The sequence below is a fragment of the Crocodylus siamensis genome, chromosome 6, assembly GCF_052110815.1.
Source record: "Crocodylus siamensis isolate JL-2025a chromosome 6, ASM5211081v1, whole genome shotgun sequence".
NCBI lineage: Eukaryota > Metazoa > Chordata > Crocodylia > Crocodylidae > Crocodylus > Crocodylus siamensis.
The window spans coordinates 95,856,821-95,870,818 of record NC_143400.1 but is presented as its reverse complement, the minus strand read 5'-3'; the positions used below and the strand labels follow the sequence as shown (position 1 = coordinate 95,870,818).

Sequence of the window (13,998 nt, the reverse complement as noted above, 5' to 3'; positions counted from 1 at the left end):
CTCCAGCCAGTTGGGACCCATCTGACTGTGGGGGGGTCGACACCACAGCCCCCAGTTTCTTACTGAGAACGGGGTGAGAGACAGTGTCGAAGGCCTCTGAAAGTCCAGGAAGACGATGTCCACTGCTACCCCTACAGCTAAGGATGTGGTGACCTGGTCGTAGGAGGCCACCAGGTTGGTCTGATAGGACCTGCCACTGATGAACCTGTGCTGGTTGCCCCTGAGCATCATCTCCCCCCGGCCCCTCATGGACATGCGCCAGGATAACGCTCTCAAAAAGCTTCCCCAGGACCGAGGTAAGACTAACTGGCCTCACTGTGGTCAGTCCTTGCCTGTCTTAGCAAGCTTTCCAGGAGTCAATGCTGAAGCCCAGTGAAATCAATAGGAATCTTGCCACTCATTTCCAGGAAGCCTGGACCACATCCTCAATAAGGAAAGGATAATATAGCCTTAGCACTAGGGAGGCCGTGACCATCTACATCCAGCCACAGAAATAAATGTGGGCTCAGGATGGCAGCACAAACTTGCTCTAGGCACCCCTTGATTCCTGCCTAAAGAGATGCTCAGGGGGCAGCGTGATATTGGAGCTAGACCCCTGTGGGGTTACCTGATAGCCTGCAGCAAACCGCGTGTTGGCAAGATCTGAACCGATGTCTTAAGAGTCAAACGCATCTCACCATGTAACAGGGTGCTTAGAGCCTGCTTATTAGAGTCCTGCTGCCTGCAAGAGAGTGCAAGCTATAAAAAGGTGACAAGGAGCTGTTAATTAAATAGTAACCGATCATATAGGCTTAGCCCTGTTCATCTGCCTGTCATTTATGTGCTCAGATTTCAGTTTAGACATAATTTTCTCGCCTCCAATGCCCCAGCCTTTTGGCTTTGAGGGACGATAGCTCGTGGAAAGTAATGTGAAGGCAGCATAAAAATTCCTTCTCAGTGGAGATTAAGCATAGTTCCTTTTGCAAGGCACTGCTTTGGATCAGCAATGATCCTATTCATAACAGACCCCAAGTTGTCCACCCGGGTGCTATTTTCTTCTTCCAGGAAAGCACGCTGCCCTGGCTTTAGATAAAAGCACAAATTAAAGGCCTCGGTCGAGATGCAGAGCAACTTTAGCTACCACTGAAGCCAGAGAAACTCAAGTTGCTCAACATCTCCAGGAGAGCCAGGCTTATACAACCAGTGAGCTCAAACAGCCAGGAGACACCAGCCAGGTCAATATATTTAACAGGAAAATTGTGCAGTCCTATTTTGTAGCAACTGGCACTGGGGGAAAGGGGTTTTCTGCATCGCTGCATGCTAACTTACAGACATTTCTCCTGAACCTTAACGGAGTCCTAAATCCAGGGCAAACTAACTATAGTAATTTGGGCGGAGATCTATTTTGGGCACTCCAATCACCTGTGCCTGGCAGAAGAAACAGTTGCAGCAATGCAAAACCCAAGCCTCGACTAACTAAGATCTGGTTTATCCCCATTGTAAGCAGGAGCTAACTATACCAGTAAAAAATTTTTGTAAGGAGCCTGGCCATTGATTAGTGGAATTTAGGGAAATTCCCAGCTTAGACAGATCCCTCTTTAAGACGCTTCTCAGTTATCCATGTGGATTTTGCATGGAGGGCTGCTTTCTAGCATGTCCTCCCCTTCCTAGTGACAGGACATAATAGCATTGCTGGATCTTTTAGCAGCACCCTCCATCCAAATGGCTCCAATGGTAATTGTGTTATGTGTTCACATCTGTGTCATCAACCCAGGCCCAAAGCCACCCTCAGTGCAGAATTGCAAGCAAAGGGGGTGACCTGGTGCCAGGGATTACCTACCCTGGTCACGAAAAATTTCCTTGCCATGAACTGCTTGACATGAGGCCTTGGGTAAGAAGCAGATGAGGCAGATGCAGAAGGGTCCTTCACATCGGTAGCCAGCCTGGGCTCAGGGATGTCCCCACCGTGCTTCTCTTCCAGTTCTTCTGTCTCGAACTCCTGGTTGTTTTCATCCTCCCACATGTCAACAGCCTGGAAAAAAATCCCCAAGCAAAACAAACGTTTGAAAAGTCACCAAAATGTTTGATCGGATCCTTTAGATGAATGCTAAATGAAACGCAAGTGTGTGCCAGCCATCCAAACTTGGCAAAAACAAACGCGTGCTTAAACCCACTATTGTTCTCTGTGCTTCGGGCCTTCCAAACACCGCTCCGCTCCGCTTGTTAATGGCACAGACGGGACAGGACACGATAGTATCGCCGGACCCTTCAGCAGCACTCTCCATGCAAAGATCTCAAAGTGCTCTACAAATAATAGCTCGGTCTCACGAGGTTCCCTTTGAGAAGGAGATGCGTTTCCCCCTGTATAAGGGTGGAGAGCTTGACTAACCTGGGCAGCATTCCCCAGGAGTGCTAGAAAAGCACTGGAGAACGGGAGTGGAAGTTCCTCAGTCTCGGTCCTGTGCACCTAGGTCCACTATACACCTTCCTTCCTCCCCAGACACACCTCCAAGCACTGCCCAGGCCTTCTGCAGTCCTTGGGGGCTATAACTTGGGACCTGGTCCCAAAGCAATTTGAGGATGCCCTGCCCGACACAACCAAGCCTTGATGGTGATGTTCAGCAGAAAGGAAATTGCAGCTTTCTCCATTGTGCCTGATTCTTGAATTATATGAAGCCCAGGGACTTCTCCTGGGGGAACTCAACCAGTCCAAGAAAGGATAAAGGATGAAGTTGGAAGCAAGTAATGATAACAGCTCAGGATACTCAGCTGAAGTCTTTCAGGGGGCTGGTTTATGGCTGAATAGAGAGGGCTGGCCAAAACGCGCGCTGGCTCTTCTCTTTGGCAAGGTGCTGTTTACTCCTGGAGTACGTGGTGACAATTACTACACAATGGGCTTGTCTACACATGGCGCTTTTAAGCAGGATTAGCCTAAAATTGCCATTTTTAAGGCACAGTAAGGGCGTGTCCACATGTGAGTGCCCTTAATGCACCTTAAAAATGGTGATTTTAGGCTAATCCCACCTATATTTGGTACTTGCTTAAAGCAGATGTGGCAGATGGTACTTAAAGCAAGTACCAAATTTAGGCTGGCATAGCTAAGCCACTACGTCAATGGACGCACACTGCATTAATGAGCATTAGCATGGCTGCACGCGGGCGAATGCAGCTTAGTTATGCCAGCCTAAGCTTAATGCACCTGAATGCACATTAGCATGTCTATGTGTAGACACACGCTGAAATCAACTTAATGCACCTTAAACAGAGGTGCATTGAGTTTAGGCGCACATAACCACACATGTAGACACAGCCAAAGCTGATCAGGTGTGTTGGCAAGAGGCCTCGAATGCAATTCATCTGCAAAAAGAAGGCTGAGAAATGGCTTGCTTATGGTTTTAAGCACTGCCACATGGAGAAAATACCAGGTGCTAGGAGGGCTCTTGAATCTAGCTGAGAAAGGTGGAGCAAGAACCAGGGGCTGGAAGCCTATTTGCTTTTTCTATCTAAACTAAAGCCCTCATATTCAGGGATGCGGGTGACTACCCGCTGGACTACACAACAAAGCTTGTCCTTCTCTTCTGGGCTTCAGAACAAGACTGGATGCTCTTCTGGCAGCGATGCTTTAGCCAGACACAAGCTGCCCAGTGAAATACAGCGGGAACAGGGTGGAGTCCTCTGCCCTGTGTTACTCAGGAGGTGAAACCAGATGGTCCCACGGTCCTGCTCGGCTTTAAAAATCTATCAATCCTTGTGCAGCCCAAAAGGCTAATCCCTGGATCCCGAGCACCTGATTTGCCCTTGACTTTCTGTTAACCCTTGCTCTGCCTCTGAGGTCCCCTCTCAGTACAAGGATGTTCCTGACTTCCTGACGGGGCTGCAGCTCGCGCCCTGCGTGCAAACAAAGCGCTCCCTGGTGCCGAGGGAACAGAGCGAAGTGTCCCAGCCTCCCCTGTGCATGCTGACCCACACAGAGGGACAGCCAGGTATGCTAACTCAGCTGGTTAACCTCAGGGAGGGGATGGGCGAGAGCGGCAGTGGCACTAAACTCCATTTATTCAACACCAGGTTCACCCCTAATGGATTTAATTCATCTGAACCCACGTTGGCGAGTCCTCAGCACTGCCTGAACCCGAGCTGGCCAGGTAGGGACACGCCGTGTTTTGCAGTGCAATCATCCCCGCAGATAGAGCAAGCAGGATTCTCTCTCCCTGCCAAGTCCTGCTGCTTCAATGGCTTATTGTGGCTATGCTGCAAATCCCTTGGCACGAAAGATGGGGAAGAAATAGTCCCTACACCACTCACTCCCTAAGCTGCGAAGCCACGGGCAGTGGGGAAGGGGTGCATTTGGGGCAGGGATCCCCAGCTGGCAGACTCGTAGCCAACACTGCTCTGGACCTATACCAGGAGCAGATCCAGCCCTTTCAGCCAGAGGATCAGGGAGCTAGTTTGCAGAGTCATCTGTTGCACATCAACTTATATAGTTCAAATGGAAAGCTCGCTTAAAAATTGTTCTCCAACTATTTACGTTGGTCTAATAAAAGATATCGGATTGACCCAAAGAACCTCGTCTGCCTATGTCCTCAGGCCAACACGGCTACAACCTACACCCCGCTGTTGCACATCATGCATTTGTATTTCAAACTACCCCAGCACCAAGACGAGGCCTCTGAAACGACGGCAAGCTAAACGAAGGCAGACAACGGGAGCGTCGCTGGGCTCACTGCAGAACCTGGGCTTCTCTTACAGTGGATTGCAATGCCCACATTACTGATGCTGTCCATTTTCTAATAGACTGGCAACACCTCAGTGCGGTAGGGAGCGTAATGCCTCCCCGCAGACCAGCTCTGCCCCCAGGTGGGACCCCCGAATCCCTGTTTTCCGGCCTGTGATGCAAATTCGCAGAAGAGGAGCATCCCCCGCCAGAGTCGTGTCCTAATACAGATCATCTCAGGCACGAGAGACTTCTCGGGCAGGCGGAGCAAGCGCGAGGCCCCATCCTTGCTGCACCAGCTATTAACACACGCGGATGATGTTGTCTCTGTCGCGGCTCCTGTGCCATCTGCACCCTTTCCTTGTGTTCACTTCAAAGGAGCCCCGGTGCTTCGTGCACTCTGCACAAAATCCCGGGGAACTTCTAACCTCAAAATTAAGCAAAACAAAGTCCTTTGAATACTTTGCAATTAACCCGAGGTCGACACAAACATCTTCCTTACAGCCGTTCCTGCTAGCTGAACCGCCCACGTTCCTCTCCGCTCCCTAGCCGGCTGGCCTTCTGCATTGTCAGAGAACCGAGCAGCCCGTTTCCTGGAAAGTGCTTTGTATTGAAATCACAGAGGCCTTTACTGCTAAGGTCAGCTACACAGAGCTGCACTGAATTGTGCAATTTAGCTGTAAGGATCAGGGAACACCAGCACCAGCACAGATCAAAGGAAGATATCAAAGAGGAGACAGTGCAGCCGGTCTCTCCGAGGCAGCTGTGCCCTGCTACAAGCAAAGTGGGGCAGCTAATGATGCTGGAAACCTGGGCTACATTTTGCTCTCAGTGCAATTTAAAATAAAACCACTGCTGCCCTGCCAACCACTTCCAACCCCATGGATATTAGTCACAAGAGCAAGTGCAGTGTGAAACCAAAGCCAAGGAGGTTGTAATGAGCTGCACAAGGCCGTCATGCTCGGAGGTGGCATTGCTGGAAAGGTGCCCTAATCACTAGGTGTGGGTCTGAGCGGCGTGAGGGCCTTCCCTGCTCCTCCTCCTCCATCTCACTGCTGACAGGTATGTGCACGGGGCAATTTTATTTGGTCACAGGGGAACAAAATCCCTGATGGTGCTGACGGGCCATAACCTGCAGTGGTCGCAGCTATGTGCATGCCACCTAGGGCAAACTGCGAAGGCACCAAACCAAACCAGGCCAATACACAGGACATCATGCAGCTGGAAAGCAGCTAGCACATTGGAAGCGATGCATTTCTCCCTCTCACTGCCTACCTCCGGCTATAACACCAACACCTGCACTGGTCGGATGGGAAGGTATGAAGCACTCTCCATGATCTCCGCCAGCGGACGCACGGTGCACGTGAATATAGCCTCTGTCCCATCCCCAAATGCCTCGGTGCTGCTGCTCATTGGTGGATCTCAGGCCCCATAATACAGGTTAATGATGGCTCAGCATGCCCCTGATAACAAGCTGCTGTTCTCTCCCCCTTGCAGAGGGGGCAAGAAGGCCGTGACTGCCCTGAGCCAAGGCAGCGGCACAGCTGGGAACAGAAAGCCGCATGTACTAGGTCTTAGTCCCTTGCCCTAAATCCTACACAAACCTTTTTCTCTAAGGCTTAACTGACTGTTTCTGCAACTGCCTACAACAACCAAGGCCGCCTAGGGTGGTTGGGGAAAGGGGCCGGGAACCCAGGAGTCAGCTTGCCCCTAAACCACAGTGTGGACTTGAAGTAATCTTATGTGCACTGCATTTGGGGATGGAAGGGCGAAATTTTGAAGTAGTTGGGACACATGACTGGTGAGGAGAGGCTGAGGGATTTGGACTGATTGAGTCTGGAGGAGAGAAGACCGAGGGGGATTGAATAGCAGCCTTCACCTCCCTGCCGGGGGGCTGCAAAGAGGACGGAGCTGGGCTGGTCTCAGTGGGGGCAGGTGACAGAAGGAGCAATGGGCGCAAGTTGCAGCAAGGGAAGTTGAGGTTGGATATTAGGAAAACCTCTCACGAGGAGGGTGGTGAAGCACTGGGACAGACTCCCCAGAGCGGTGGTGGAGTCTCCATTCTTGGAAATTATAAGACACAAAGCTTTTGGCATGATGGAGTTGGGGCTGGTCCTGCTTGGAGCAGGGGGGTGGATGAGATGCGACCTCCCGAGGTCCCTTCCAACCTTCATTTTCTATGAAAAGCTTTAATGACAAAAATGTTCGGCCAGCCATGTTAATGCATCCCTTCCCTTAATTTCAAGGAGCGTGATGGCTTAAAAAAACCATTTCATCCCTGCCATGGTCTGTGCATCATCCATGGGGAGGTGTCGGGAGAATGTAGCAAGTGCCTTACCCCAATACCCCGGGTACTGCCCCTCACTCCCACCCCACCCGAGTTTCCTCGTAGCGCAGCTCAAGGCCCCCGCACTGGCCCCACCGCTCTCTGCAGCACATGCCACGGTTTTACCCCGTGGCGCGCTTTCCTCCAAGGCCCCTCCCGGGCCTGCGCTGGCACTCGGGAGCGCACATCGCGCTGTGTGTGCTCAAGGAGTTCACCTTCAATAAATAATCCGAACAAAGGGAGCCAGCGCTGGCACGGCCGCTTGGGCTGCTGCAGGGAGGAGGGTTTGTAGCAAAGTCAAGTTCACCTTTGCCGGTGGCTGCTGCCACTCGCTGGAAGAGTCCCAGCCCCAACGGGGACCACTTAAAACGGAGAGCGGAAAATACTTTCACCTCCATTAGCATCGTCTCCGAGGCAGAGGATGTTTTAGAGCTCGGTGTCCCCCCTGCTGAAAGGAAGGGCTGAGGATGGGGTCTGGGTCCACGGCGGGACACAGTGCCTCCTTGTACGAGGATGCTAATGCGTCACCAGAGGCTGCGGCACCCACTGCCCCGTCTAGACCTGCTGCAATCCACGGCTGGCTTCAGTGGAGAGACAAGGGTGAAAGCCACAGGCTGTGCAATGCCGGGGCCTGGCGAGGGGAACGTGCCAGCCACTTTGAGCGCTCCACACCCCACGTCGCAGATGAGACCTGGACGTGCAAGATTTGGGGCGAACTCAGCAAAGCAAGGTCGTGCCTTTCCAGGACAATGAATCACAGTCAGGAAGAAGCTGAGAATTGCCTCCGAAGTCCCAGGGAGGTGGGAGCCCCATGCTGTCCACAAGCTCAGAGCCGTGCTCGTTTTATGCCCTCCCTGGGGTTACAGCCAGGTTGTGGGGGCTGGGGGTACCAAACTCGCCTTTCACTAGGGTGGCAACCGGCATGGCATTTCCACCCCGCCACATCATCCACCCCCAGCAAGGTGTCATTTTCGGTCATTTCCCAGGATGAGGAACCTCCTCCCTCCCCATAGCTCATACCCTGAACCTCCAGGTGTTCTGGGAACAGGTTAGCAATAGCTCAATGCAAGGAAGAGTTTCTTCCTGGGATCCTCAGGCTTAAAATACAGCTTATATCTTCAGTGCACAGGTCACCTGGGTGATGCACACCCAAGTGAGGACACCTGGGTTAGCCTAGCACACCTGTGAGCATCCTCAGACACCCTCACTGCAGTAACCACAAAGTGTTAGGGATTACAGTTCGTGTGCTGGGAGGCTCTGGGATTTGGGATTCCCTCCCAGTTATTTGCAGGAAAACTGTCTGTTCTCCAGTGGAGGAAAGCGAAAGGGCATGGAGCAATCTCAGTACAGGGATGAGCTGGTGTGCAATGCTCATTGCAAAGCTAGAGGTTTCCAGTCTAAAGGAAAGGCCGTACCTACAGCCAGAGCAGGGCATGGGTGGTACCCGCGAACCAGAAGATAGTCTATGGGGCTGGTGAGCAGGGAGTGGGGTGCCCTGGTAAGGCACAGGTTACTGGTGAAGACTGAGATCAATCCATAGCTACACCTCTTTGCTCTTACACCGAGGAGTTTCTTGCAACAAAATCACCACAATACTAACTACCACCTGAGCTAAAGGAGACTCTCCCTGAGCAGCTTTGTGTATAGGGCTTAGGACACACAGCTGGAAATGTGAACCCTTCCAGTAGACAGCGCACATCCACCCGAGCCTATTCATGACAGCATGATTAAGACAATGAAATAACCTTCCAGAGCAAATTGCCCAGCAGGGAATAATGATCCAGTATTTTATCATCAATACATAACAGCTTTGTACTCACAACCTCCTACCAGTGAGACGTTTCAGGTTACAGGGGACAACTCCATCCCCTTTGGTCTGCTTCGGTCATTTGGCTTAAAGTTCTCAAAAATTCAGTCCTATACGGCATCAAGCTTTGGGCATAACCACCAAATACAACTCCAACCCCCGGTCTGAACTGAGGAATCAACTCTGAAATGAGCCTTTTGAATGGAAACCTGAAATTTTGATGGGCTGACCTGCTCCCTGTTGCTGTCACATGTCACACAACACTGGCTCAAGAGACCTCACTCGGTTGGGGACCGTCACCATCCACGACAAAGCAATCAGGACCCATGGTAGAGGTGATATCTTCTATTAGACCAACTGGATATTTGCACAAAAAAATTATTTAATTGCAAGCTTTGGGGTACAAACACCCTTGGCCAGGCATCAGAGAAAAGACTGTAAAAGTTCTCCTGGGTAGAAATGAAAGTTCATATTTCCGAGGAGAGTTGAAGGTGTGGTAAAAGCTCCTCTTTAGAAAAGTTCATTTTATATGCCGATGAGGCTCAGAGAAAAGTTGGAATAGTCTGCTTGGTGGTAAGCAGGATGTATTCGTGTTTCCTTCTGGTTATAGTGTTTCATGATTGCTTTTTCCTCTTCACCAGGACAAGCATCTTCCTTAACTCCCACAGGGCCTGCTGTTAAAGCCTGCCTGAGAAGAGCCGCAAGGACAGGTGATGGCAAAGCCACGGCGCTCAGGAAAGGGATCTTAAAGTACCAGCCTGGGACTCTGTCTCAACTCCTGGTGCTGCCACATATGCCCTATGTGACCTTTGGCAAGTCACCCACCATCTCCCCAGCTGTAAGGTGGGGTAATAGTATTCCCCTACCTCCCAGGGGTATCATTTTGAGGACAGACAAGCACAAGACATCTAGTGGTGGCAGCCCCTGTACCTTGATAGAAAGGGGGGAGGTTATAACAGGCCCCTTTTCCTCCCATAAAGCTATGCCAGCTCTGCAAGTGTGAATGCTCCCAAAGGAAATTACTAAGGACAACAGCTGATTCCTAACCCAAGTGTTTGTAACACGTATGTAAGAAGCCTTTCCCTCCTGAGCACTAAAAAAGAGGCTCTGCCATGCTAGTGAAGGCAGAGAGAGGATGCTTTGCAGACAGCAAATGACCCCTGGACCCTTCATACAGTGGACAACCAAGAGGTGAAAAGTAAGGTGAAAATGCTCCTGCAAAACAGCCAGGAGAAGGACATTTTCTCCCCTGTCCCCTGCCCAGCTCCTATATTTTTCCTGGCTTTCTTCTGATAGTTAATTCAAGTCAACTAATGGATGCTCCTTGCCTTTGCTAAGTCAGGCTCTTCCTCTTTAACACAAATGCTGCCCACTGGCCCTCATGTCTTTCACCAGTAGCAAAGGGCAGAGAGATGAGAATAAAATTACATGGTGCTTTTCACAACAGGAAAAACGACCGTCCCTGAAAGGAGGGTCAGAGGAAAAAATGAAGCCCCAAGGCCCTATAACAAACAGGCGGCATCTTTCCCATTGGCATCACAAGCAAACGGGGGTGTACAAATGATATCAGAGACCCAACGAAGAACGTCTTGTATTCAGATCTTGATCCCAATTACATAGCTAGTCTAATAAAAGATATCCCCCTAAGAAAGCCTTGCCTCTTGCACCAGAGGCGAAGGCGCTCTGGGTTTGAAGCATGCATTTTCCCTGCTACCACTTCTTCTCCAGCTTCCACCATTCACTCTCTCTTTGGATGACTACAGCAATGACACCTTCATAGTGGAAGGCATATTTGGGGGGCTTACCTGTTCCAGATGAGCTGTGTCAAGAACCTGGCTCTTAATCTGAGGCGGTCCGGTCAGCGGAGAAGTCAGACCAGGCGGCACATCCAAAATTCAGGATGACCGACCAGGACGCTCAGATGACAATGACTGGGAGAAAAAGAGAAACCTGCTGTCTTATGGAAAGCTCACATCCTGCTCAGGGTGGGTGTCCTCTTGTCTCTCAAAGGAGTCCATCCAGAAAGAAAGTGAGCAAGGAAGTGGGAACAGTTGAAGCCAGTCGATTTGCAAAAGTTCAGGGCATACGTTCAGAGTAGCAGCTGCACAGTGAAAAAGTGTCATAGAGGCAGAACGTGGTTGTAGCTGGTTCCCTGCTGTTTGATTGTGCAGGTGTGGTAGCTTTGGGACTGCCTCCACCCAGGTCTTATCGGGGTGAGACTGGGCTCGATGGGGGTGTAACCCACTGGTAAGAGATAGCATGTGTTATGCATCCACCAATATCTCCAACCAGGGAGCAACCCCCACGTACCACCTCCTTATCCCCTGATCAGCCCTGCCGTGACCCAGGAACGGGCTCTGCTCCGAGTCGAATATCAGCAAGGGACAGGCAATACTGCCTTTATGGGCAGTCTCTCATATGTACATGTTACCATAATAATGCCATATGTCCAACACACAAGCACACAGGTGTGACTACACCTTGCCCGGGGTAGGAACCAGCACCTGGCTACACCACTGACTCTCACATGCAATGAAACTCGCCCCTGTGGCATGGCCCACCATCCTCATCATGGCTGGGTGGCTGTGAAGCTCTCAGCCCCACTTTGCCTTAGCTCCTTGCCCAGCTCGGCGCCACTCAGGTGACCCCAAACACCCCTTCCCATGAAACTCCCGGCACCAACAACCAACCCCGTGTCTTTGTTTTGGAGTGATGCTCCTCCTCCATCCCCAGTCAATGCAACAGCTGGTCCCTTGCGGTGGTTCTTCCCACCTCCAGAATCGGGAGCGATCCTGTTGGTGGGATTTGCACGGGCAGTGCCCTCCCACCGCTAGCCCAACACACCTTTCGGAGACAAGTCTCTACCACCTCACCCCCATTACAGAGGCTGGGTCCTTATCTCAAGCGATTATGACTTGCACTTCTTAGCTCTGGAGGTTTCCAACTCCATCTCTGGCATCTCCGTAGGTTCAGCTTGACTCCAGAGGTTAAACATCCTCATTTCCCCGCGGGCTCCCAAGTGACTTACACACTTCTAAAACTTTCACATGCCGGGGGGTTAAGTCCCGGAGACAGGAGCGACCGCAGGCATTCAAGAGCCTAACTTTCCCTGCCAGTGAGTAGGACGGGAGCTCCTCCGTCACATTTTAATCCAGCATCAGTAATTTTCCACTGATTCATTTTACTGTGCGTCTCCAGCAGCAAAGGGCCGGAAGTGAAACCCTGGATCGCAGCAGCCCTGAACTAGGAGGAGATCTGGAGCCCAACACTTGGACGGCGTTTCCCACCCCGCCCAAGCTCCACGCACTGCCTCGGAAATTTGGGCAAGAGAAACCCCAAGATGGAAAAACAAGCTCAAACGCTGCAGAAAGTCATGGCATTTGATCCGAGAAAAATTATGTTGCACATCACTAGCACACGGCCAGAAATGAACCCACTCCTCTCCTCACCGAGGGCCTTCAATGTCTAAATGTGCTTAGCTGGCCGGGCTGGGATGATGGATGGAAACCGCGCGCTGGTACTGTCAGGAGCGGGGATGCCCACGTGAGCAGAGCTGGGTGAAACCTTTAGAAATGTTGAATCTTGATTTTTCTTTAAAAAAAAAAAAATAGTGCAAATTAAAGCTGGACAGGAAATGCTTTTTTTCTGTCCCACAAGGCTTTTCCTGCGACTATTTTTTTTATTTTAAGAACTCTATCTTATATCAGGACAAACAAAAGAGTTTCCTCCAAGTTTTATAGTTAAAAAGCTGGGGTGGGGAAATCACCTTAAGTCAATCAAATCTCGTCTGTCAGTGATTTTGAAATGCCTCTTTTCAGTTTTGATGTTCAAACTTCTCTTTACCTTAAATCTGAAAGCACAAGGTCAGCCTAAGATGAAAAATAGACCTGCCACATTCAGAAGTCCCAAAATGACAGATTTCGCTTATGTGGAAATGTTTCAAAGCGTATTTGAAAAGGGAATTTTGTCAAAACTTTTCCATGAATTGCTTCTGATGGGACCAGTTGGCGTGGCCCCGACAAAAAGGAACTGTCCAAACATTTCTGATAAGCTCAACTGAAAATTGTGAGAAACTTCCACTAAAAATACAACTAGACAGATGGGTGGCTCGATATCAATATGGGTGGATCAAAGGATCGATATCGATCCATCCATCCATATCAAGAAAGACAGACAGATAGATAGATAGACAGATATTTTTAAACAGGGCGATGGTTGGTTGAAGAAAACCTCAAGTTCCAAAAGAATTTGGCAACAATAAAGAAAAACTGAATGAAACTTTCACAGATTTCCTTTATGAAGGCTTTGCCCTGTTTCTCCTCTGAGCCAGTGGTTCTTACCCATTTTAGCCTTGCAGCAACCCTCCATGATGTTTCTGAATTTAGCAGTACTGCATTAAAAAAGTCTATTTATTACAGTGCTTATTTCCCCATGCATGGGGCTGGACAGAGACAAGTGAGCTCTTACCTCTTCACACCCTGAGAAAGATCTCACCTGTCCCCAGTTGAGAAGCACAGCTCCAGACTCTCATATGAAGGTGTATGAACGACTGTTTGATGTGAAGAAGCTCGAGAGAGAGTCCAGAGGAGGCCACACGCATGATTAGAGGCCTGGAGATCAAGACGTACGAGGCGAGGCTGAGAGACTTGGGACGTTCAGCCTGGAGGAGAGCAAACTCACAGGGGACTTGCTGGCAGCCTACAAGTATATCAGGGGCAAACATCAGGGTTTGGGGAAGCATCTCTTCACCCAGGCTGCCCAGGGGAGGACAAGAAATAATGGGCACAAGCTGATTGAAGAGTGCTTCAGGCTAGACATAAGGAAAAACTTTGCACGCCGAGTACCCAGGGTTTGGAACAGGCTCCCCCAGAAGCGGTACCACTCATCCACCCTGGAGATCTTCAGAAAACGTTTTGAGGCCCCTCTTGCTAGAGTTGTTTCCAAAAATGTTTGGATGCTCATTTGATCCCAGGGGTCTTTCCTGCCCAAGTGCAGGGGGCTGGACCTGATGATCTGCAAGGTCCCTTCCAGCCCCCAACAACTATGAAACTACTCAGTGCCACAAGGTCCTGGTCCTTGATTCAGCTTCCTCCATGCTGCCCTCTGGGAAACCATCGTCATCTAGGCGAAAAGGCTGAGGGATGTAAGCAGGACTCGGGCACCACCGCAATGCAA

At 50.5% G+C, this 13,998-nt stretch overlaps 1 protein-coding gene across 1 annotated transcript in view; it reads right to left on the bottom strand.

Annotated features, from left to right (window-relative positions):
• The window catches only part of TPRG1 (tumor protein p63 regulated 1), a 58,090-nt gene extending 56,088 nt beyond the window's left edge, over window positions 1-2,002 (bottom strand). Inside the window, exon 1 of the mRNA XM_090054145.1 lies at window positions 1,820-2,002. Within this exon, the coding sequence (XP_089910271.1) occupies window positions 1,820-2,002 (183 nt within the window). The remainder of the gene's footprint in view (window positions 1-1,819) is intronic.
• Between the last annotated feature and the right edge of the window lie 11,996 nt (window positions 2,003-13,998).